Here is a 22,926-nt window from a genome sequence, read left to right on the forward strand (position 1 = left end):
TTTAAAACTGGAAGTTTATGTGTAATAAGCTTATCAATACTTCTCGGCCTCCTTTCCCCGTTTTGCCTCCTCCTTTCCCTTGCCCCTGACAAGCACCAGTCTGTTCTCCATGAGCTCAGTTGTTTTTTTGTTTGAAATACTCATATTTAAATGAGAGCAATACAGTATTTATCTTTCTGTGACTTAATTCACTTAACAGAATGCCCTCACAGTCCATTCATGTTGTCACATATGTCCAGATTTCATGTTTCATGGCTGAAGAACAATCATGTGTGCGTAAAATACCCCTTTTTCTGTATCCCTTCATCTGTTGATGGATACTTAGGTTGCTTCTATACCTTTGCTGGATAAGCATGGGTGTACATAGATCTTTTCAAGTAAGTGTTTCCGTGTTCATCAGGTAAATACCCAGGAGTGGAGTCGCTGGGTGATATGTAGCACGAATTTTAATTTTCTGAAGAATTGCGTACTGTTTTGCGCAGTGGCTGTACCATATAGATCCTGCCAGCAGTGCACGAGGGTTCCCTTTTCTCCACATCCTCACCAACACTTGTTCTTTTTTGTCTTTTTGATAATAACTGTTCTAACATATGAGATAATACCTCGTTGTGGCTTTGATTTCCCTTTCCCTGATGATTAGTGATACTGAGCATCTTGTACGTCTCTGTTGGCCATGCACTGGAAGTATGGAATCTTAACCACTGGACCACCAGGGAAGCTGCCCGTTTTTAAATCAAGTTGTTTTTCTTTTACTATTGAGTTCTTTAAGTTCTTTATACATTTTACATATTAACTCCTTATCAGATACATGATTTGCAAATACTTTCTCCTGTTCAGTAGGTTGCTTCTTGATGGCTTTTTGTTTGTTTTTGCTATGCAAAAGGTTTTTCATTTGATGTAACACCACTTGCTTTTTTTCTTTTTTGTTTTTGCTTTTGTTGCTTTGCTTTTGGTGTCAAATCCAAAAAAAAACATTGCCAAGACTCATGTAAAGGAGTTTACCAAGCCCAACTCACCTAGGAGTTTCATGGTTTCAGTTGATCTGTTACTTACTCAGAATTAATGCATTTTTAGTTAAGTTTTGTGTCTGGTGGAAGATAGTGATTCAGTGCTGTAAGTAATCTGTCATCTGACTTGTTCTTTAAAATAAGCACGGTAAATAGATGAGATAGAGTTGACAGGGAAACATTACAAGAACATCTGAGAGTGAACTGGAATGCCTTTGATCTTCATAGTTTCTTATCAACCAGAGGAAGGAGGGGAACTGAAGGAATTCCCTCCCTAAAAAATTAGGAAGAAAAGCTTAGTCCTCAAGAAAATAACCAAAATGTGAAGGTGGACAGTTCCATTCACTGAATGTGTGTTCTGCTGCTTTTGTCATATCAGTTAAGTGAGAGAACTCCTCCTTCGGTCCAGCAGCATTGCTAGTGAGAGCAGACTTGGCCAAGTGCGAGGCAGGATGCTGAGCACTTGGTGTTTAATACCTACAGCAGCCTCTGAGGTAAACTAAGTTTTCTCTATTAATCACACGAGGAAACAGGCACAGAATGGTTAAGTAACTTTCATAAGATCCTGAAGCTACTATATTTCATCTAAGTGCTTCCAATTATGATTTATAAGAGTAGGTGCTAAATTATGAAACAAAATGCATCTTAAAGTCAGTGCAATAGGCTGGAAGGCACAGTGCTCTGCTGTGCCCCCTCTTGCAGTAACAGCGAAGCATTTGTGTTTACTCTCTCAGCAGTGGAAGACAGGAAGCTGTTTATCGGTATGATATCCAAGAAGTGCACTGAAAATGACATCCGAGTCATGTTCTCTTCGTTTGGACAGATTGAAGAATGCCGGATACTGAGGGGACCTGATGGGTTGAGCCGAGGTGGGTATACTTTTAACTTTTAAAAGTACCTTTAGCACCTTTAAAAGTACTCATCTTAAATTTGGAGTTCTTTTTAATTGGATCAGTGGAAACCAGTGATCTCCAGCCACCATGAATGATACTGCCAAGATGGAGAGGGTTGAGTATGGTGTTGTATTTCTAGGTCCCGCCATGATTCCTGTCAGTTGATCCCAATTCCCCCAAGGAATCTGCATTCTGCACTTAAGGTCGTGCATTAAAAGTCTCTGTTTCTGTCCTTGGAGAGATTCTATGCCAAAGTGGAAACACGCCTTTCACGAGAGAAACTAGAGAATGTGACTCCTCCTTTATCTCTCAAACACTTTCTCTCCTATTTGTGCTTCCCTGATTTCTCCCTGACGCGTGTATCGCCTTGTTGTAATACATCATCTTCCCCACTAGATCATGAACTCCTAAAGGCAGAATCACGTCTGTATTGTTAGCATGCCACTTGGGCGCATAGAAGGTGCTCAGTAAGTGTCGGTCAGATAAATCATTAAACGAATGGATGAGCTATTGACTCTTCTCTCACCAGGTTGTGCGTTTGTGACTTTTACAACAAGAGCCATGGCACAGACAGCTATCAAGGCAATGCACCAAGCACAGACCATGGAGGTAGGGGGCAGATGGACGAAAGGGGCGGTTCTTAGCATGAGAGTGCTAGGACCGTTGAGCACCAAAGCCCGGTAGCGTGCAGAGCGCTGATTGCCCTGAAAGTTGCTGTGTGCTAAGTCACTTTCGTCATGTCTGACACTTTGCAACCCCATGGACTGTCCCACCAGGCTTCTCTAAGTCCATGGGATTCTCCAGCCAAGAATACTGGAGTGGGGTGCTGTTTCTTCCTCCAGGGGATCTTCCCGACCCAGGGATCGAACCCGGGTGTCTCAGTTCTCCTGCATTGGCAGGTGGCTTCTTTACCACTAATTGCCACCTGGGAAGCCCTAAAAGTTAAGCAAGCCAAACATCTGAAACACTGGTGCTTTCTTTAAAATTAGCATTTTGCAACTAGTTAACCCTTTAAATTACCTTTTGCCACTTGTTTGTCTATCAAAGAGGAGAATCATTTGGCACTGAATAAATGAGAATGCAGCCTGTACGGCACTGGAAAGGAGGGTTTCCCTGCACCAGAATGAGGAATTTGACCCTTTGATTTTGGTGTTTTCGTAGGGTTGCTCCTCCCCCATGGTGGTAAAATTTGCTGATACACAGAAGGACAAAGAACAGAAGAGAATGGCCCAGCAGCTCCAGCAGCAGATGCAGCAAATCAGCGCAGCCTCTGTGTGGGGAAACCTTGCTGGTCTAAATACTCTCGGACCCCAGTATTTAGCAGTGAGTCTTTGTGGTGTGCTTTCTGCAGGCTGTGCAAGCTCCCAGCTGTTCTTCTGCTGTCCCTAGCTAACATATATAGTAGCACTCAGAACTTTTAGCATATCCAAGTTTTACATAAAAATTCAGGCAACACGATATTCTTTGTCACGTTAGCCTTGCGTGTGCACTGGCTCGCTCGCTGTCGTCACACATCATTGGTAATATCTTGAGCTTCTGCTCAAGATACTAATATACTAATTTCCTAAAACAAAGATTTAGAAACATGTGTCCCTGCCCCCGAGAAAAAAAACTCCTGCAGAATTCTTAGCTACCAAGTATCTTTCTCCATCTCTTTCTCTAGTAGATGTAGAGACCATCAATAAAAGCCTTCCTGAGCCTCCCATGAAGAGTATGACAGTGGATTTTCCCATTGGCGGGAGGTCAAGAGATTAACATGGACATTATTAAATGAGTATTACAGGTGTCTATTTGAGTTCACTGGTAAATAGATTTCCTTTCATTTGAATTCTCTCTTGTCGAGTTTGAGTCATATAATCCAAAAGCAGGCTCTAATTTGTTAGATTTATTAGGTCTGCAGTGTATATTACAGGGGATTATCACTGCTTTAACCCTCAAAAGAATCACAGATGGCACAAGACACTTAAAACTGTCTCATCTTTGAGTCAGAAAGAACAAGTCGTCTGTGAAGCTACCAAAGAAGGAAAACAAATGGGGAAAGCACTAGATGAGCATGGACGGTCTAAGGACACACACAGAGGTGCAGTCGTCCCGTCCTCCTCCCCTAAGTATTGTTCTATGTGAAACGGAAGAAAGGCAGTGGTTTCTGCCCTCGGTGCCAGGTTTTGGCTAATTTGATGCCCTCTGGTTTCCATGTTTCTAAAATATTAGAAGAAATCCAAGTTTATCCTTGCTGGTATTTCTCTGAAATCAGAAAGCCTAGGTGGTGGTTCTATTTCTGCAGATTAAATTGTTCCTTGGTGCTAGGACATTGCTTTTAAGTTGAGAAAATTCAGAGATTCTAGTCTTCTGCCAGAATGGTAATGCTTTGAAAATTATCTCCATGATGGGTGCTTGCTTTTCTTAGAGCGTTTGGAGCCTTCTTTTAGGGAAGACTCACCTTTTTGTTGTATTGCCATATCTAGCAGGCACATGACGGTATATGTTGAGCGCTATGGCCTCCTTGTTTCAGTTAAACATGATCCCCGCTCTCAGAGCTGGTCTCATTTAGGGAGGAAGTAAAGTGCCAAGTAGTATGTACAGTCCCTAGTTGGGCCTGAGCTCATTGGCCAGGATATTTAAGGAGACAGAAGTAAAGACGTGTGAGAGCTGATGGGCTGCGTAAGTGATAGCACGCCGTCATTGATTAGGGTGCACTAGAATGTGTCGCCTTGAAACTAGAGCAGTAGTTCTTAATCTTCCAGGCTGTGGAGCCCTTTGAGAAGCTGATAAAACTCCACGTGTGTACATTTTTTCATTCTACTTCTGGAAGTTTGTGAACTTCCGTGAAATGCCTGTAGACTAGAGACATTCATGATGACAGAGGAGCCAGGTCAGATGTTTCTAGGAATGGATAACAGACTGAACAAAGGATCCAGAAACAAGAATACCAGCCATTCAATGATTGGGCTGGAATGGAACAAAAGGTTTCAGCAGGTTGCTTAGATCAAGGTTGCAGCTTGCTAGGTACAGGGTAAGGCTGTGGAGATTCATAGCTTATGGATAGGTCCTTTCGTTTTATTTGTTATGCAACACTCACTGAAAGAGAATGTTCTGTGGATGAATGCAGACTGAGCCATCATTTGGTCATCTGCAACGGTGAGATGAATGGGGCTAGATGAATGCGTAGTATTCTAATCACGACAAGGTTGATCCAGTCACAAGTTCATCATGGGTGGTAAAGGATACTCCAAGAAAGAGCCTGAAATGGTCCCGTTTGGTATTTTAAGTAGTCGGCTAAAGTAGAAATTAGGTCTCCAGATGGGAACAGCCTATAAAATAAGGTGTGTGGACCTGACCAAGGAGGATTTGGGAGAGAAATTAGACACGGCAGTCACTCGTCTGCAGACACTCCTGAAGTGGGCTGCATGGCTGCCTGAGCTGAGCTCAGTTCTCCCCTCCCCGCTGTCCTCTGCTGCTGTGCTGTGTTGCCAGGGACTCGGGCCTGGCTTAGGACTCGGCTTACACAGCTGTCCTCTGGGCCAGGGCTTTAGCTGTGTTGTGCTGTCCTGTGCTGTCATAAGCCTCGTGTTTCTGTTGTGTTGGCTTGGGTTCTCGTCTTCGACTTTCTTCTCTCTGGGGGCCTCTGCACTCTCGCTTTGCTGTGCTGTAGAGTTATCCCAGATGCAGAACCAGCCCTCACTCTCACTCTTGTTCTGTTTTTTGGTGTAATGTCTAGCTTTATTTGCAGCTCCTTCAGCAGACTGCCTCCTCTGGGAACCTCAACACCCTGAGCAGCCTCCACCCGATGGGAGGTAAGTGTTTCACTGGTGCGGAGGAGCGGCAGCAGCCAAGCCAACAGACGCAGCTAACGGTAGTCTTGAGAGTTTTCTACTGTTTGTGCAGGAAAAAAAAAAATTACCACTCATTACATAAACCTGACATAAGATGAACATCCTGGGATTCATACCTCCTCTCTCAAAGGCGGCTCGTTTAGTTACTGATGTCATATTGCTCTGTAGTTGTCTGCTCCCCACCCCTTTAAGTCTCTAGTAAGAAGAGCTGTTAGTACCTGCAGACTGTCTGCAGCCACTTTGATAAGGAGAAAATTGCAGGAATTATTTCCACAATAAAGTGACTTTTCCAGTGATTCTCAGAAGAAAAGTCTAAGATGGCTTCTGTGTGTGTGGCTTGCCCTGCAGCTGCTAGAACCTCGGAAGTTAGTGTCTGATACATGTTGTTCCTCAGGTAATTACTGTTTTTGGTGTTAACACACACCAGAAACTTAACTGACAGATGGCCGAGTTGTTAACAAAGACTGCTCCACAGACAAACCTGAGGCAGGGACAGGGCCGCTCCAGAGCCGCCCAGCCCCGCCCCTCCGGCAGTGGGGTACGGCTAGGCAGGTGCATCTGAGGAAGGGCTCCACCCTAGGCGAGGTGCAGCGTGCCACTGGGGAAGTCTGATGGATTCATTTTTTGTCCCAGGGACTCAAAGGTTGCTGTGTTTTCAGAAAGTTGCCAGATTGTAAATCTGTGCTGTAGCCTCTGTAGTCTCGTTAATTCTCCACTCTACCCATCTGCCTTTCCATTGTCTAGTAAATCGCTTGCCACACGTTGTTGGTGCAGCTCAGATTTTTTGCTCTCCTTTTGCCAGTGTTGCTAGGTTCCACTTGGAGGTCTTCTCAGAGTTTGTTTTCTCTTGTTTTTCTGATGATTAGGTGGTGTTTTTTTCTTTGTTCTCTCTGCTGTTGCAGTTTTCACGTGTCATCCCTCCATGGTCTTCTGGGTCTCTGCTACATTTTCTACTTGGTTCTCCTCCATTGCAGAGAACAGATCCCCTGTAAAGCATCAGTGAAGGCTCAGATACAGATTGATCCTCTGCCTCGGGCTTTGCCATTGTTCTCTTCAGTCTGCCTGTCTCCATGGTAGACCACAGAATCCACCCCTTTTTTTCTGATTTCCTAATTGCCCATCCATTTATTAATGCTCACTCACTTGGGCTGGCCTGCTATTGTATTAGACATGTCTTATCTGAGGAAGTGTCAAGTTTCTTAATGAGTTGAATGGTATCTGAGTCTTTTTGGAGCTCTGTAGTATTGCCTGCAAGGCTTATACCTAGAACATTTCCACTTTGGGATGAGCCTCCTGCCAGTCTGCACGGTCATTGCCAGAGTGGATGTAGGGCACTCTTATCTGCTGGCTGATGGCTTGCTTTGGATGTTGCAGGGTTAAATGCAGTGCAGTTACAGAACCTGGCTGCACTGGCTGCTGCGGCTAGTGCAGCTCAGAGCACCCCAAGTGGCACCAGTGCTCTCACCACGTCCAGCAGTCCCCTCAGCGTGCTCACCAGTTCAGGTAAGCGTGTGATGGGGCTGGGGGCCCCTGTGGGCCTTGGGCAGAATCCCACGTGAGGATTCTGTCATTCTGGAGAATAGTTAACGCCCATTTCCAAAGGGGTCAGATCATGAACAGGAAAGTCTCAAATGTCTTCTGAATTAAGAGAGCTCTCATAGTCTTCAGTTTGTTGTAATCATCACTTGTGTGTCCTGCAAGAACATGTTGTTACCAGAATCATTCACTGGGGCGAGCGGAGGGTGGGGGACTTGGTAACCGAAAGCCTCCCTATAAAGAGAATGAAGAGTTGGGTGACACAGCTTGTGCTTTGGCTCCTGTTGACACGGGAAGGCAAGTTTTGGTTTGAGTTTAACTGGTGGGTGTCTGACAGCAGGGTCCTCACCGAGCTCCAGCAGCAGCAGCTCCGTCAACCCCATCGCCTCCCTTGGAGCCCTGCAGACATTAGCTGGAGCAACAGCAGGCCTCAACGTCAGCTCTTTGGCAGGTGAGGGCCAGTCCCTGGAAGTCCTCCAGTCACTCTGTGCAGGTAGCACATTTTAAACTACTCTGGTAGGGACACGTAGAGAGAATGATGGGAGTGGCTCAGTGAAGTTAGAAATGACCGTGGGATTTTGAGTCAGACCTGACCCTGTCCGTTAACTGTACCTTAAGACCACTTTTCTAAGGGCATTTTCTCATCTGTGAAGTGGGACTAGAGTTCTCTGAGGATTGTCAAGTTAAATGAGAATACAGTGAAGTGCTGAGCACATCACTTGGTATGGCATCTGACACGTAGCACACGCTCAGTAAGCGTTAGCGGCTATCTTGACGATAGGATTTGCCCACACCTGTCATACGGTGTGTGCACTCGTTTTAGTCCCCAGTCCTGGGACTGTTGTTCTGCCGCATTCCAGTTCTTAAGAGAAAGGTGGGGCAGGTCACGTGTCAGTGGTGGTGCTTCTTGCGCAGGTTGGAGGATGAGCTGCCTCTGGGTGTGGCTGTTTAAAACGTCCCCGTTAGCCATGGGCCCTGGTGACTGTCCTAAAACCTGACCCATCAGATGGCTGTTCCTTCTCAGGGAGAAGCTGAGGAGGAGATGACAGGGTTACTTTGGGTTTTGTTTTCACATCGGTTGAGTCTTCCCAATTTGTCGCTCCTCTTCCCCCACCCACCCCCACCAGGGATGGCCGCGTTAAACGGCGGCCTGGGCAGCAGCGGCCTTTCCAACGGCACCGGGAGCACCATGGAGGCCCTCACTCAGGCCTACTCGGGGATCCAGCAGTACGCCGCCGCGGCGCTCCCCACCCTGTACAACCAGAACCTGCTGGCACAGCAGAGTATCGGTGCTGCTGGGAGCCAGAAGGAAGGTGAGTGCGGGGAGACTGGAGTCAGGGCAGAGTGGGCACGCCCTCTGCGCCAGCGCTGAAAGGCAGGCAAAGCCCGGGAGAGCCGTTCAGGTGGTGAGGCCAGCCCTGCTCTTTGGCGTTGTCAAGGGTAGACTGAGAAACTGGTCTGCACTGGAATGTGTTCTGGCTGTGGCTCGTCTCAGAACCTCTGTACGCCCTCCTCGAGTGGGGCTGCAGCTTTCGGGTGAGGAAGCATACTGGCCTCCCTGTGTCTGAAACCATTTGGCAGTCTGTTTTTGAGAGGAAGTCTTCCTTCTTAGAAGTCTGCTAGGGGATGTCTTCTGTCTGGGTGTCCCCTTTGACTGTCACTTGGCCGTTTCCTCACGGTCTCATCTGTGCTTTTCCTTATTAAGGAAAAACTGAGGGACGTTGAGACAGTACAGCCTGTGGGCCGATGCGGGCGGCAGGGTGTGCTTTGACACAAACGGTATTAAATTCAGGAGAGGCTTTGTGAGCAGAAATAGGCCTAAAAGTGGTTTGTTTGAGTAGAAAATCCTGCCGACATCTCTGTGCTCTTATTTGACGAGTTTTCATAGCCAGGAGCTGGCGAAATCTAAGCGTTTATGTAGGAAAAGCCAGGCATCCTCTCTGGCTTTAGCCCCAAGGAGCCCCGGTGCAGCGCGCCCTCCCCTACTCTGAGCTGGACATTTACTACCTGCCCTGGGCTGTGTTGACAGGGAGCTCTTGGAGCCCTGGAGACAGACGGTGAGCAGAAGCGTGAGGTGTTCCCCTGGTGCTCTGAAGAATGACGCACAGGAAAGCGGAGTAGAGAGTGCCAGGAAGATAGCGTTTTACATAGAGAGAGGTTTCTCCAAACTGACGTTTAAGCGCAGACCTTAGGGAAGGAAGAAGCGAGCAGTGTGTGTATCTCAAGGAAGAAAAGGAATGGGGCGGAGGGGCAGCAAGCGCAGAGACCATGAGGCAGCGTGTGCCGTCGTATCTGACGACAGCAGGGAGGCCAGGGCGGCTGGAGGCTGCCTGGACTGCCGTGGTAGTAAAACTTGTTTGAATGTGTGGTGCGTATATATAACGGCTGTTGCCCAGACGTTAAAGAGAAAGAAGTGGTGCCCTTTGCGGCAGCAGGGATGGACCCTAGAGACATCGTGCCAAGTGAAGTGAGACAGAGAGAGAAACATGACGTTGTTTACATGTAGAGTCTTTAAAAAATGCTACAGGTGAACTTATTTACAAAACAGGAGGAGTCACAGATGTAGAAAACAAACTTATGTTTACAAGGGGGAGAAATGGTGAGGGAGGGGTAAATAGTGAGATTGGGATTGACATACACACACTGAGATACATAAACAGATTAGTAAGGACCATTGTGTAGCACAGGGAGCTCTGCTCAGTGCTCTGATGACCTGTATGGGAAAAGAATCTAAAAAAAGAGTGGATATATGTGTGTATATATGTAACTGATTCACTTAGCTGCACAGCAGAAACTAACACCACATTGTATATCAATTATACTCAAGTAAAAATACTTTTTAAAGCTTTTCTTTGGTTGGGAAGTCCTTGAGTTGAAGAGGAAAACATATTCTGTTTTTGAGCTTTGGTTATTTATCATATATAGTGAAAGTCACTCAGTCGTGTCCAGCTCTTTGTGACTCCATGGACGATACAGTCCATGGAATTCTCCAGGCCAGAATACTGGAGTGGGTAGTCTTTCCCTTCTCTAGGGGATCTTCCCAATCCAAGGATCGAACCCAGGTCTCCCACATTGCAGGCAGATTTTTTACCAGCTGAGTCACAAGGGAAGCCCGAGAATACTGGAGTGGGTAGCCTATCCCTTCTCCAGCAGATCTTCCAACCCAGGAATCATATCGGGGTCTCCTGCATTGCAGGTGGATTCTTTACCAACTGAGCTATCAGGGAAGCCCGGTTATTTATCATAGGCATGTATTTTAAAAAATACATTTTTACTGAGGCACAATTTACTTATGGTAAAATTCACCCTTTGGTGAATATCGCTCTTTGAGCTCTGATGAGCACATGTAGTCACGTTCCTGCCACCACAGATGCAGAATATCTCCACGACCCCTAGAAATTCCCTCATGTCTCTCTCTAGTCAGTCCCTGCCCCACCTGCCTCTGGCAACTATTGACCTCTTTGCTGGCCCTCTAGTTTCTAGGCACTCTTTTGAAACCCATTTTACTTAAAATCTCTTTCTACTGTTTTTTTTTGCTCCAAATGCAAATCTGCCTGCTACTGTCCCAGCATGCCACCCTTCCACAGGGTCAAATTCTGCCCTCTGTCGGTAGAACAGGAAAGAGGGCAGGAACCTGTTTCAGTGATTGCCCTTCAGCTCCCTGCTTTGTGTTTGGTGAATCTTTTTAGTTCCCCAGACACGTTTCTGTGTTTTGGGGATGCTGAGAGTTTCAACATGGGTGGAAATGGGACTCGTTGGTGCGGGGGACGGCGTGCTTGACCCTGATGCCGTTTCAGTCAGTGGGAATTTTGCAGGTCCAGAAGGAGCCAACCTGTTCATCTACCACCTGCCCCAGGAGTTCGGAGACCAGGACCTGCTGCAGATGTTCATGCCCTTTGGGAATGTCGTGTCTGCCAAGGTTTTTATAGACAAGCAGACAAACCTGAGCAAGTGTTTCGGTACGTTGGTGTTTTTTCTGGTGTGGGGAGGGTTCAGTGTTTTACCAGTGAGCGAGAAAGAGAGGGGCTGATTGATAGCAGGAAGAGCTGAGTTTGACTTTGCGTAGCTGTAGTTGAACTTTGCTTTGAGTAGATTACATTACCTCGTTTTGAGCCTCAGTTTATTTTTTCATTTCTCTGGTGGGAATGGTGATTTGTACCCACACTGTCGCTCCAGAGGTAAAAATAATGTATGGAAAATGGCTTGGCCAAAAAATACTTTAGGATACTGTGTAGATGTCAGCTGATACTGTTAGGAACCTGATTTGTTTCATGTGATGTAATTTCAAGAAGTCTTCTTCCTGCTGAGAAAAATTGAGACTCAGCTCATGTAAGGATTCTGTTGCATAAGGAGGACTAAGGCTGTCCTTGCCTCTTCACGCCCCTCACTGGGTTTCTGCTTGGACCCACAGGTTTTGTAAGTTATGACAATCCTGTCTCGGCTCAAGCTGCCATCCAGTCCATGAACGGCTTTCAGATCGGCATGAAGCGGCTTAAAGTGCAGCTCAAACGTTCGAAGAACGACAGCAAACCCTACTGAGCGTGCTCCCCTCTGAGACTGGAGTGAGAGGGTCTTCTGGTAAGTGGGGGAGGAGCACCCTTAATGATTCGAAGCCCTAAGGCTGTGTGCTGACAGCCCTGGACCCTGATCCCTGCCACTCTCGCAGGCACAGCTTGCCCTGAAGACTCAGCTACTGCCTTCTGTGGGAATTTCGCTTCGTACAGAGGACAAGTTTGTGCTTTGGTTTCCAGTGTTTTACTTTGGAGTTTAGGTGCCATATCCTGAGTTGTTTTTTTTTTTTTTTTTCTCCTTTATTTAAAAGTTTGCTGTGTTTGTAACCAGTGTGTGTTGAGAAGGACCAACATCAAACTGCCCTGGGGGAGGAGGGGAAATGGGGAAACATTAAGAAAGAGGATCAGAATTTGCCCCAAACTATCCCAAGAAAGAGGACGAAGTTAGACAAAAGTGGACCCCCAGAATGTTCCTGAGCACGAGAGTGGGTGACGTGAGAACTGATACCCAAGAGCTTTTGGGGGGCGGAGCAGGTGGGGTTGGCTTTGGAGAGGGAGAGTGACTTGAAACCCGGCAGCCCTGGGAGCTGGAGGCTGAAACTCCTCCATAGCCGCCTTCACTGGAAAATCTGCGTTCTTGCCAGCTATTTTTTTAGATTCTCATCTAGGATTTCTGCCCCTCTTACCTAAGAAGGGGGTAACAAGTCTCTGGAAATAATGTACCTATTAAATTAGCCTAACATGCAAAAAGTAGGGATTTGTCATCCGTTACCCAGCCAGCCATTGGTGTTGGATTGGCCCTTCCTTCCTGGCTGGTGGCTCTTAGGAGGAAGAAGCCAGGCAGAGGTCCTGTTTGGTTTATTTTAACACCAGACTGTTAGACCGTGGCCCATGTCTACCAGGTCCCTTTAAAGAAGACCTCTCCGGAAGATACCATCGGGTTTCCTTTTTGGTAATTGACCACAGCAAGGAATGTCACTTCCATCCCTAGCCACAGTTTTCTCTTGAGGGTAGATCCAAGAAGGGCTTATGGTATCTGGCAGAAGGGAGCACCTCTCCTGAGCAGAGCGATCAAAAGCTGTCGCGCTGGGGGAGGAGGAGCCTGCTTCTCAGTGTACCCGAATCCTAGGGTCCCTTCAAGCTGGTCCTGCATTTCCCGGTGGCCAGCACCCAGTACTTAAAAGGATTAAGCAATCCGCGGTTGCCTCCTTGGTTGAGGAGGCCCAGGCGTGGCGTCTGGATGGAGGCAGGCCCCTCTTCTGACCCCTGCAGCCCCGTGCTCTGCTCCTGGTGACAGAGGAGGCGGCAGGACGTTTACAGCCTCCGTGTGGGTTAGTGTTCATTTACCTCAGTGTCACCGCGTTCACTTCTGTCCTCGTGCTTACAGTCAGCTCCCTGCTGCCTCCCACAGGTCTCACTCTTGCCTGTGACCCACACAGCCTCCGGGCTCTGCCGCTGCTCCAAGAAGCGCTGGTAGTGGGGAATGTGGCCCTGTTAGGATGTGACCCGTAGCCAAGGCCAGGGACCAAGTCCCTGGGCTCCTCAGCCTCACAGACGTCAGCCCTGCCCCCTAGCGGCAGAGGCGAGATCACAGGGGTTGCTTTGCTGTCAGTCCGACGGGGACGCTCTCCTTGTCATGCTGTCCTCGGGCCTCAGACGAGCGTTGACCATCTTGCTGTTGTGCGGGTAGTTGGTGGTGGTGGATTACCCCACTGAAGCTGGGACAGCTGTTCCCTTCTCATAGTGATAACTTGGGTCTGTTGTCCTCTAAGAAACATGAAACATACTTCTTAAGCTGAACCACGTAAACTTGAATTCCGCGCACTGGGAGAAATGTGTCCTGTGTTTCAAGGATAAAACTGTTCCAAAGGCTTCCAGGGTCATGATGGGATTTTTTAAATAAATGCAAAAAATAAAAATAAAAAAGAAAAAAGAAAACAAAAAAAAAAGAAAAAAATGCTAGGTTGGGGAGGCGCTGTTCTGAATCCCAACCGGCTGGAACCAAGAATGTCGTTTCTATTTTTATAGAAGTTTTATACAGCTCCGGGGTGGAGAATATTTATTACCTAAATTATATCTCTGGAAAAGGCCAGGATTTTGTAGAATCCAGAATGTGATTGTTGTACACACAGGGTGCTGTGTATGATTGAAACTACTGACTTTGTGGCCGTCTGCAGCCCAGCTAATCTGCCGAGGGGGAGGCGTTAACGCTGTGAATTGGCGGAGGAGAGAGCTGTGCTCCCCAGGTTGCTGCCGGTCTCACCTTCTGTTCTGTCTTCCTCCTTGGCCCGCGTGGGGTTTTCCAAAGCCCGGAACTCTGCTCTGCGCCCACCTTTGTCCCTTTCTCTCCCTCCTCCCCCATTTCACTGTTATTCGCATACCTATTTGTCCTGGGCTCTGGGATCCCTTCGCTATTGGCATGAGAGTTAAAGGTGTAGTCAGCCTGCCTCTGATACCAGACCCCGAGGTTTCGTACCTGCCGTGCTTTCCTCGGCTGCGCACGGGCGCCTCTCTGTTGGTCTTGTCCCCAGCCCCGCGCACCCCACAGCAGTGCTGCCCTCGAGCACAGCTCTCCCCCGGCCAGAGACGGTGTTGTGGAGAAGCTGCTCCCCTACAAGTCTCACGGTGTAAAGGGTTCAGCTCGGAGAGGGGAAACTCGCAGTCAAGTCTTAAGCGATCCTTTTCTGTTGTGTGGGGTTCTCACTTACATAAGTGTGTTTTCTGCTGTAGTTTCGTTTCTTCCTTGGGTTTCATCATGAAATTGATTTGCCTTGAATGCAGCCAGACACTGTCTCCTGGGTCCCACAGGGGTGGCCAGGGCCCTCGTGGAAGCTAAGAGCTTGGATTTCTGGCAACAGAGGGCCATCCCCATAGGAAGGGGGAGAAATTCTGGCCCTCTCCCCCAAAGAATTCTGGTCCCCTCGCCCCCAAGCCAGCAGCTCCAGCTGTCTCCCTGAGTCTCGACCACTCGACCAGGAGTGACACTCGTGACACTCGGGAGGCTGAGGCTCTGCCCCGCCCGAGAGCTGCTTTTTCCGATGCATTTGGGCGCTTCTGGGGAAATCCAAGCCTTAGGTCCCCTGTGTCTCTGGCAGTTGGATGTTTTCTCGGTGTCCTCCGTGTCCTTTTTGACTTCCCCGTGTCCGTTGTTAGCATGTGCGAGAGTCCCGTCACCGCCCAGCCTCCCTGCCCGCCGCCTCATTTCAGGGCTGCACACAGTGAGTGTCCTGTTCTCTCTCTCTCTGTTTGGATGTATTGCTCTGTGTAACTCAGTGGGTCTCCCTCTTTCTGGTTTGTTTTTTTTCTAGATTCCTGCCGTTTGTTCATCGTTGTGCCTAAAGCATGTCGATGTGGCGTCAAGTACATCGTCCAAATCCCTGTCTCTTCAGCTTCTCTGATGCTTGAACTCTCACCTTTGACCTTGTGTTGACCTTTGATGCTGATGTGTATTTTTATTATGTTTGTTTCTTTCTTTGTTTTTTCTTTTTTCTTTCCTTTTTTTTTTCTTTTGTGCTGCCAAATTGGTTTTGCTAGAACGACTGCTGAAGGGGAAATATTTAAACTTGCATTTGAATATAAAAAAATCTATTTTTCTAGAACTTCATAAGATAACCACTTGATTTTGTGATTCCAATTCTTTGTAATTGTCTTCAGAGCAGCCCTACTAGCACATACCGCGTGGTGTTTGTATTTCTGTGAACACAGCCAGTCCGCTTCTAGGCTTTGTTTCTCGGTGTGTTTAGTTTTAAAGACAACTTTGGAGTAAACAATGAAATAAAAGATGTCACTAAAACCTTTGAGGCTCCTGAGCACATTTTGCTGATACAGTTTGTAGGGCTTGAGGAGACCGCATGTGTTCCTATTTTTCTTTTTTCTGAGTTCTCAACTGCAGAAAACCCCTGAGCCCTTTTTCCTTTTTGACCACCAGCTGCAGCTTGGGCCCCAGGCAGCCCCCGCCACCTGTGGCTCTGCCCTGGAGTCCCCTTGCGGGGAGTCTGCGGGGCCCCCGCCCCCAGCCCCGCCGTGCCCGCCCCCAGGCCTGTTCCTGCAGTCTCCACAGCAAAATGTGATGCTTCAAATTTTTTTTTTCTGTTTTTGTATTGTTTTTGTGTTTTTGTTTTGAATTTTTTCCTTTCCTACTAAGATTATGCCCAGAAAAACCGAGTTTGCATGTTTCCTGCTGTTTCTTCACACCTCCGTATATATCACCTTCACCTCTCTGTTTCCTATAGTTTGTGCAAAAACTGACCGATTTAAAAGGGTTTCAAAGAAGCTGTTTTAAATTGTTGTGGGGTTGATTTTTTTTTTTTTCCCAAGGTTGTATTGTTTTGTTTTGAAGTGGCAACTTTCTCCTCTCTTGCCCTTAGAGCGTTTGCCTGTGCATTTAGACTGTCTCCTCACACGGCCTCCAGGCCTTGGGGGGCCTCCGGGGGCCGGCTGCTCTGCTCAGAGACGGGTGGGAAGGGGGTCCAGAGAGGCACAGGAGCAGAGAGAGCACCCCAAGGGTGGCTGTGGGCAGCAGGAGGCTGAGTGCGCTAGGGGCCCCAGGCATTCCTCGGCCCCAGAGGCGGAGAGTGCCCTGAGCCACTCCGGCGGCCGTGCCTGCGCTGGGCGGCATGCCCCTGCCCGCGCTGCTGTGCAGCCCCGGGCCCCGCCGCCCCACTCTGGCTCTTCACTGCAGCTCTGCTCTTGCTTAGCTGCTGGGGTTGGGGTTGGGGCGGTTTTTTGTGTTTATTTTTTTAAATTGGGTGAAGAGCCAAATAGCTACTGTCCCCGGGTGCCAGGCAAGCCCCGGTCCTTGGTTCCCTGAGGGGAGCCTGCCCTCCTCTCTTGGGGCACCATCCAGCCTCAGGGTCTGCAGGGATTTGAGTGAGAAGGTGCATGGTGAAGGGCGAGGCCAGAGGAGACGTGAGGTCGCGGGGTGGGTCTGTGGAGGTCAGAGGTTGCAGGGGGCGGTGTTTGGGATAGCTTCCACCCAGGCCTGAGCGGCTGGTGGGCGAGCGAGCTGGGAAGTAGGGCTGTCCAGGGACGGGTGGAGAGGGGAGCCGGGGGCAGGGCGGGGCGGGGCAGGTCGAAGCACTGTCCGCATCATCCTCGCTGCAGGTGATGAGGAAGGGTCTCGGCAGCGTCTCTGCCCCGGGACCGGGCAGGCAGCCTAGTGTTAGCTCGGGGCGCCCCTTACCCAGAGGAGAGGGTGGCCAGGTGGAGGCCCAGTGGATGGTAGGCTGCTTCATTTCTTCAGAGGGGTGAGTGGATGGAAGGAGGCCAGGAACCCCCAGCCTGAGCGAGACCGCCGCGCACCCCACAGTCTGACTGCACAGAGCGGCCTCTGTGGGCAGAAGGCGCCAAGGCTCCCCTTCCTGTGTATTCAGAACCCATGTTTGCCAATATATTTTGCTTTCAATTCCAAGAGGAGCTCTGGGAAAACCTGTGGATAAAACCAAATGCCAAATGTTGGACGCTGTTTCCTTTTCCTTTTTCTCTCTCTGATTGTTTTAATTGTTTTGTGGTGGTTTTAATGGATTTGAGACCCTGGAGCGGCAGCTGCCTTTCTGATTTCCAGCTGCTTTTTGTGAATAATTTAAAAAGAAAAAAAAAAAGAAACTTTACATTTTGGAGACAAACCTGTGTGAGTTTTTTATTGGTACAAACGTTGTATTTAACACTAGGGGTTTTGTACAGTTTTTTGCCTTTTCTACTAGAAAACAATGTAAAGTGATTTCACAATGTGAAGAGAAAAAATTGCCACTATGACCAAACGCACAGTCTGTTCTGCAGCAACAACGGGATTCAATCAACTCAAAGTCGTGATTCAGCCGTAGAAATGCTTTTTCTTTACCTTGTTTGAGCTTTTCCTTTCTTTCCTGTTTTGATTTGCAAAAGAAAATGTCTTTTTTGTGTGAACTTGTGTTGTACTATGTAGAAAATTATGGATTTTACTTTAATGGTTTAAAAAAAAAAAAAAGGCAAGAAGAGCCCCTGTCGCTTTTCTGACCTGATCACAGAGTTTGTGTAGTGGATTAAAAAAGAAAAAAAAAAATTGTTACAAGTTTGGAGCAAGGGAGTATGTGTTTAAAAGGAAATCTTCCTTTTCTGTGTGTTTTTCCTTTTGTCCCAATGGGGAACCTAAATCTGTTTTAATTGCACAGACACACGGACAAAAAGTCATTTTGTATCTGCCAAGTGTGGTACCTTCCTTTGTTTATTTGCTATTAAACTGTTTGAGAAGAACTGCCGTTGTCTTCTGTGTTACTGATTGTTGGGGCGGGGGTGGCCTTTGGAGCAGAGGGATTGGCCTTCCTGAGGGAAGGGGTGGGCACTCTAGTATGGTTTCACGTTGATGTACCTGTTAGTATCCAGTGGGACCACCCCAGACTCCTGAAAGAACAGGATTTCTTCCAGAAAAGTGCCTTCTGTATGGATCCTGCGTTCTTCTCAACGGACCCACTAACCAGGAGGCACTTACACAACTTTTTGGCAGCCTTCATTTCTGTGCTTCTTCCATCGCCAGTAGTGGCCGCCACCCTGCAGGACTGGCCCAGACCTGTGAGTGCAAGTCCCTTCCTTGGCTGCGGGGTTCCTGTCCCCAGGGAGGCAGCCAGCGAGCACCGAGGTGCCGCGCGTTGGGGCTTCCTCACTCCGGACCAAAGTGCATGGGCTCCTTTTCCCCTCTTTCTGACCTTAGGACGAGGTCACATTTCTAGGGTTTCTTGGGTTCACTACTCAGTAATTCTAGATCACTTTCCGAGTGAGGCCCATACCGAGGCTTCCCCTCCTACCTCTGTGAACTGCAGATGCAGTCAGCCCCTCGGCTGGGAAGCTCAGGCCCCCTGGCTGAGGCATGAGTCTGTCTGCCCCTTCCTACCGCTTTCAGCCTCACGCCCCTGGGAGGCCCGTCCTCGAGAGGCTGGCGCCTGTGCAGGGGCCCACGAGCAGCTGTGGCCGGTAGGCGGGCCAGGCCTCAGCCTTCTCATCAGATGGGCTCTGTGTGGGGTGGGCCTGGAGTAGCGTTTTCCAGAGTGGGTTGTACTGGGTGCTAGCCCACGAAGTGTTTATGCAGTCATTGACCCAGCTCGTGTTCACTGACCGCCATCCTAGTGCTGCAGGGAACACGACACACTGAATGCGCTCGTCGTCATAGCCCCTGGGGGACCTACTGTTTCCATCCCCACTTAGCGGATGAGCAAACTGAGGTTAAAAGAAATTGGGTTGTGGGCTTCTCTGGTGGTCCACTGGTTAAGACTCCATGCTTCCACTGCAGGGGGCATGGGTTTGATCCTGCGTGCCACATAGCATAGCCCCCAAAATAAATAAAAGTAAGAAAAATACTTAACTGAAGAAAAAGAAATTGTGTCCGGGGCAGGGGAGCGTTAATCTTGCCCTCTGCAAAAAAGATAACTAAAGTTTATTTACAAACATCTAGTATGTTGAGTTCAAGAGTTTGATTCTTTTTTCAAAGAGATTGCACCTCTTAAAATGCTCCCCTTCGTATCTGTCTCCTGAATTCCCCACCCGGCCCCAGCCACACTGCACAGCTTTTGGAGTTTGACTTCCGCAACCAGAAGTTGAACCCCAGGCCCTCGGTGGTGAAAGCCCAGAGTCCTAACCACTGGGCCACAGGGAGTTCCCTCTCAGATTATATTTTAGGTCGTGAGTGTCTTACTATAAAGGCGCAGCAAATCCAGATCCAGCGTACAAAGTTCATAGCTAGCAGCCTCCACTTGTTTTCCCCCGAAAGTGGGAAAATCTTCCCATGGGCCGCAGAGGTTAGGACCCTCCGGACGCTCTCTCCCGACGTAGCAGCGCTGTTGAGTCTCTGCGAAGGTCTCGGAGACTGAAGGTGGAAGTGACGGCGGCCGCACAGCAAGACCGCCTTTCCCAACGACCCCGTTCCCCCGTGTCCAAAGTACTGCCGTATTTCATTGAGTCTTTTTGTCCATATGCACATTTTAGAAATAGAACTGGGATCATACTAAAAAAAAGGAGACGCCGAGTTGTTTCTGGGAAGTGGTGTGCACCGGAGTCAAACCAGGTCTGCCTGACTTGCAGGCCCTCACCCCTGAGGAGAAGTAACGCCGTAAAAGCGACTGAGTGTGTTGTGCTTACCTGTGCAGACTCCTCACGTGTGATCGGCCTGCTGACCTCTAGGCTCAAGGGGACGGCCCCTATATCCCTCTGACTCCCTCAGTGGTGCATTTATCTCAGCTTTGTCCTCAAAGTGACTCTCAGTCACTTTAAGGGATTCACTAGTAACTCGGTCTCCAAATTGTTGGCCAGCATGCTCCTGCAAGGCGCCACTTCCCGTGAATACTGGGGTGCTTCCTAAATGTCATTGCTACCACACAGTTCTTTCTTTAGATCAGTTCAGTTCAGTTGCATCCGACTCTTTGCCACCCCATGAACCGCAGCACGCCAGGCCTCCCTGTCTATCACCAACTGCCGGAGTCCACCCAAAACCATGTCCATTGAGTCAGTGATGCCATCCAACCATCTCATCCTCTGTCGTCCCCTCCTCCTCCTGCCCTCAATCTTTCCCAGCATCAGGGTCTTTTCCAATGAGTCAGCTCTTCGCATCAGATGGCCGAAGGATTGGGAGTTTCAGCTTCAACATCAGTCCTTCAGTGAACACCCAGGACGGATCTCCTTTAGGATGGACTGTTACTTAACCTCATCTTGACCTCATGTTTAAATTTTTTTTTTTGCATTGTGGTAAAAGTTAAATAATTCTATTCTAACCATTTTTGGGTAAACAGTTCAGTGACATTGAGGACATTCACAGTGTGGTGCGACCATCGCCACTTAATGTTTTAAGTCGGCTCGAAACGCACCTTTTGTAACTTCACCTCCTTTGGGCCATTGGTATTTGTGAAGTCACAAGTTCGATGCCCTAGTTGTATGTTTTAAAATAACACACCAGGGGATTTACCTGGCAGTCCCGTGGTTAAGACGGGCGGCACAGGTTCGATCCCTGGTCAGGGAACTAACACCCCACATGCTGCTCAGCCAAAATAAAAAACACCTGAGGCTACATGATCATCGGACACAGAAAACGGCCACACGGCACCTTCTCAAAGGATCTGTGTTTCACACTTCCGGAATTTGGACCAGGGTGAAGAGTCAGGCTTGCCCATGGACTCTCTGGGGCCTGTTGCCTCTGAAATTAGAAGGCACTTGGTTGAACCTGAAGCTGTCTCCCGCCTGACCCAGATGCTCTGTGACTCACGGTAAAGAATGAGGTGGTAGATCTCTTTTTAAGTCTTTGCGTTTGGATTCCTGTATTCCTGAGACAACTTGACATAAAAATAAAATGTACAACTGGAACATCTTCCAGTTTAACATCATACATAAAGGCTGTTGTTTCTTTTTAAAATTTACCAGAAAGGGATTATGTCAAAGGTGTACTGTTTTTAACCTCAAAAAATTTTAGGCTTGTGCATCTCTATAATCATATATCTGTATCTTACTTAAACTGTTAATATTTTTTTTAAAACTCCCATTCAGTTATTTTTATTATTTTTTTTAATAGATTCCTCAGGCACCTAATTTTTGCCACACTCCTAGTTCCCAGCTTACTGGCTTTCTCGGTCAGCACACGACCTCCCTAAATCTCCCAGGAACATCACATACTGTGCTCACCTGAGCATCTCAGTCCCGGATGAAGATGAGCCATCAGGAAGGAAATGAAAACGCAGGTTTGTCCCTTCACCTCTGGGAATGTCAAACTAATGTGTGATGACATTGCCCTTCCATGAGGGACCGTAACGCGGCTTTCTCTTGCACCTTCTGCGTTTTTCAAGCTCTTCCTCAGGAGCCCTTTCCAGCCCACCACCACCACCATCTGGCGTTCGATTTCTTTTGCATACGTTGACTTTCTCTTTACTGGCACAGGCTCCAGCTATAGAAAGGGCTCTTGTTCTTCTAAATCACAGTCAGATCTGGGGATGGGAAAATGAATACGTTTTGGCCAGGAAGCCCTCGCCTGACACTCCAGCCAAATCCATAGGACCTCAGCCCCCACTTCCATCCCCACGCCCCCATGAAGGCTCCAGTGACCTGAAGCCGCCTGTGGTTTTGAGTGTGTTTGAACTGCCTTACTGAGATGGAATTCACACGCTGTAGAGTCTGCCCACTAAAGCAGCCAGGTCTGATTTTGAGCATTCTGCGCCATCACCATAACCTAATTTTAGAACATTTTCATCACCATAGAAAGAAAGCCTGTACTCCTTAGCCATCACTCGCCTTCCGCCCCCCCCCCCCCCCGCCCCCCATTCCCATTTCCAGCCCCTCAGTTCAGTTCTGTTCTGTTCTGTTCAGTCGCTCAGTCGTGTCTGACTCTGCGACCCCGTGGACTGCAGCACGCCAGGCCTCCCTGTCCATCACTAACTCCTGGAGTCCACTCCAGCTCATGTCCATTGAGTCGGTGATGCCATCCAACCATCTCATCCTCTGTTGTCCCCTTCTCTTCCTGCCTTCAATCTTTCCCAGCATCAGGCTCTTTTCCAATGAGTCAGTTCTCATCAGCTGGCCAAAGTATTGGGAGTTTGAGCTTCAGCATCACTCCTTCCAATGAATATTCAGGACTGATTTCCTTTTGGATGGACTGATTGGATCTCCTGGATTTGTCATAAATGCAGTCATGCGGCACATCCCTTTCGTGTTTGGCCTTCACTTAGCCTAATTTCTGAGGCATCTTTTCCTTTCCACACTAGCCTGGGACCGCCTGCTCCTGCCCTTCTGAGCTCGTCTCCTGCTGTTTCTGCAGTGCCCAGTCCCTTCCACTTCTCCCAGCTCCTCCTGCTACCTGCTGAGTGACCTGCCTGACCCGGAGTCTTTTAGACCTGCCCTGCCTGCATCGTCCACTATGATTACCTGTTAGCCAATAGAGCTATTAATTAAGAATGAAGACTTCCTTTCTGGACTTCCCTGGTGAAGACTCCCTGCTCCCAATGCAGGGGGCCCAGGTTTGCTTCCTGGTCAGGGTTCTAGATCCCCCATGCCGCAACCAGGAGTTCTCACTCCACAACAGAAGAGTCCACACGCTGCGACTAAGGCGTGGCACAGCCAGGTAAAGACGTATCTTTTTAAAAATAAATAAATCCCACCTTTAGAATGGAGCTTCATGAAGGCAGGGACAGTGTGAAGTGGC

At 48.4% G+C, this 22,926-nt stretch overlaps 1 protein-coding gene across 14 annotated transcripts in view; it reads left to right on the forward strand.

Annotated features, from left to right (window-relative positions):
* CELF1 (CUGBP Elav-like family member 1) overlaps nt 1-18,011 on the forward strand; it is an 81,644-nt gene extending 63,633 nt beyond the window's left edge. For 5 of the 14 annotated variants that reach the window (XM_027562377.1, XM_027562367.1, XM_027562378.1 and 2 more), the window contains 9 exons: nt 1,742-1,876; nt 2,430-2,509; nt 3,062-3,223; nt 5,619-5,694; nt 7,108-7,236; nt 7,607-7,720; nt 8,397-8,582; nt 11,085-11,228; nt 11,681-18,011. In XM_027562377.1, the coding sequence (XP_027418178.1) occupies nt 1,742-1,876; nt 2,430-2,509; nt 3,062-3,223; nt 5,619-5,694; nt 7,108-7,236; nt 7,607-7,720; nt 8,397-8,582; nt 11,085-11,228; nt 11,681-11,808 (1,154 nt within the window). In that variant the 3' untranslated portion in view covers nt 11,809-18,011. The remainder of the gene's footprint in view (nt 1-1,741; nt 1,877-2,429; nt 2,510-3,061; nt 3,224-5,618; nt 5,695-7,107; nt 7,237-7,606; nt 7,721-8,396; nt 8,583-11,084; nt 11,229-11,680) is intronic. The other 9 variants (XM_027562381.1, XM_027562371.1, XM_027562368.1 and 6 more) reach the window with 8 other exon arrangements.
* The last annotated feature ends 4,915 nt before the right edge of the window (nt 18,012-22,926 follow it).

The sequence above is a fragment of the Bos indicus x Bos taurus genome, chromosome 15, assembly GCF_003369695.1.
Source record: "Bos indicus x Bos taurus breed Angus x Brahman F1 hybrid chromosome 15, Bos_hybrid_MaternalHap_v2.0, whole genome shotgun sequence".
Classification (NCBI taxonomy): Eukaryota; Metazoa; Chordata; class Mammalia; order Artiodactyla; family Bovidae; genus Bos; species Bos indicus x Bos taurus.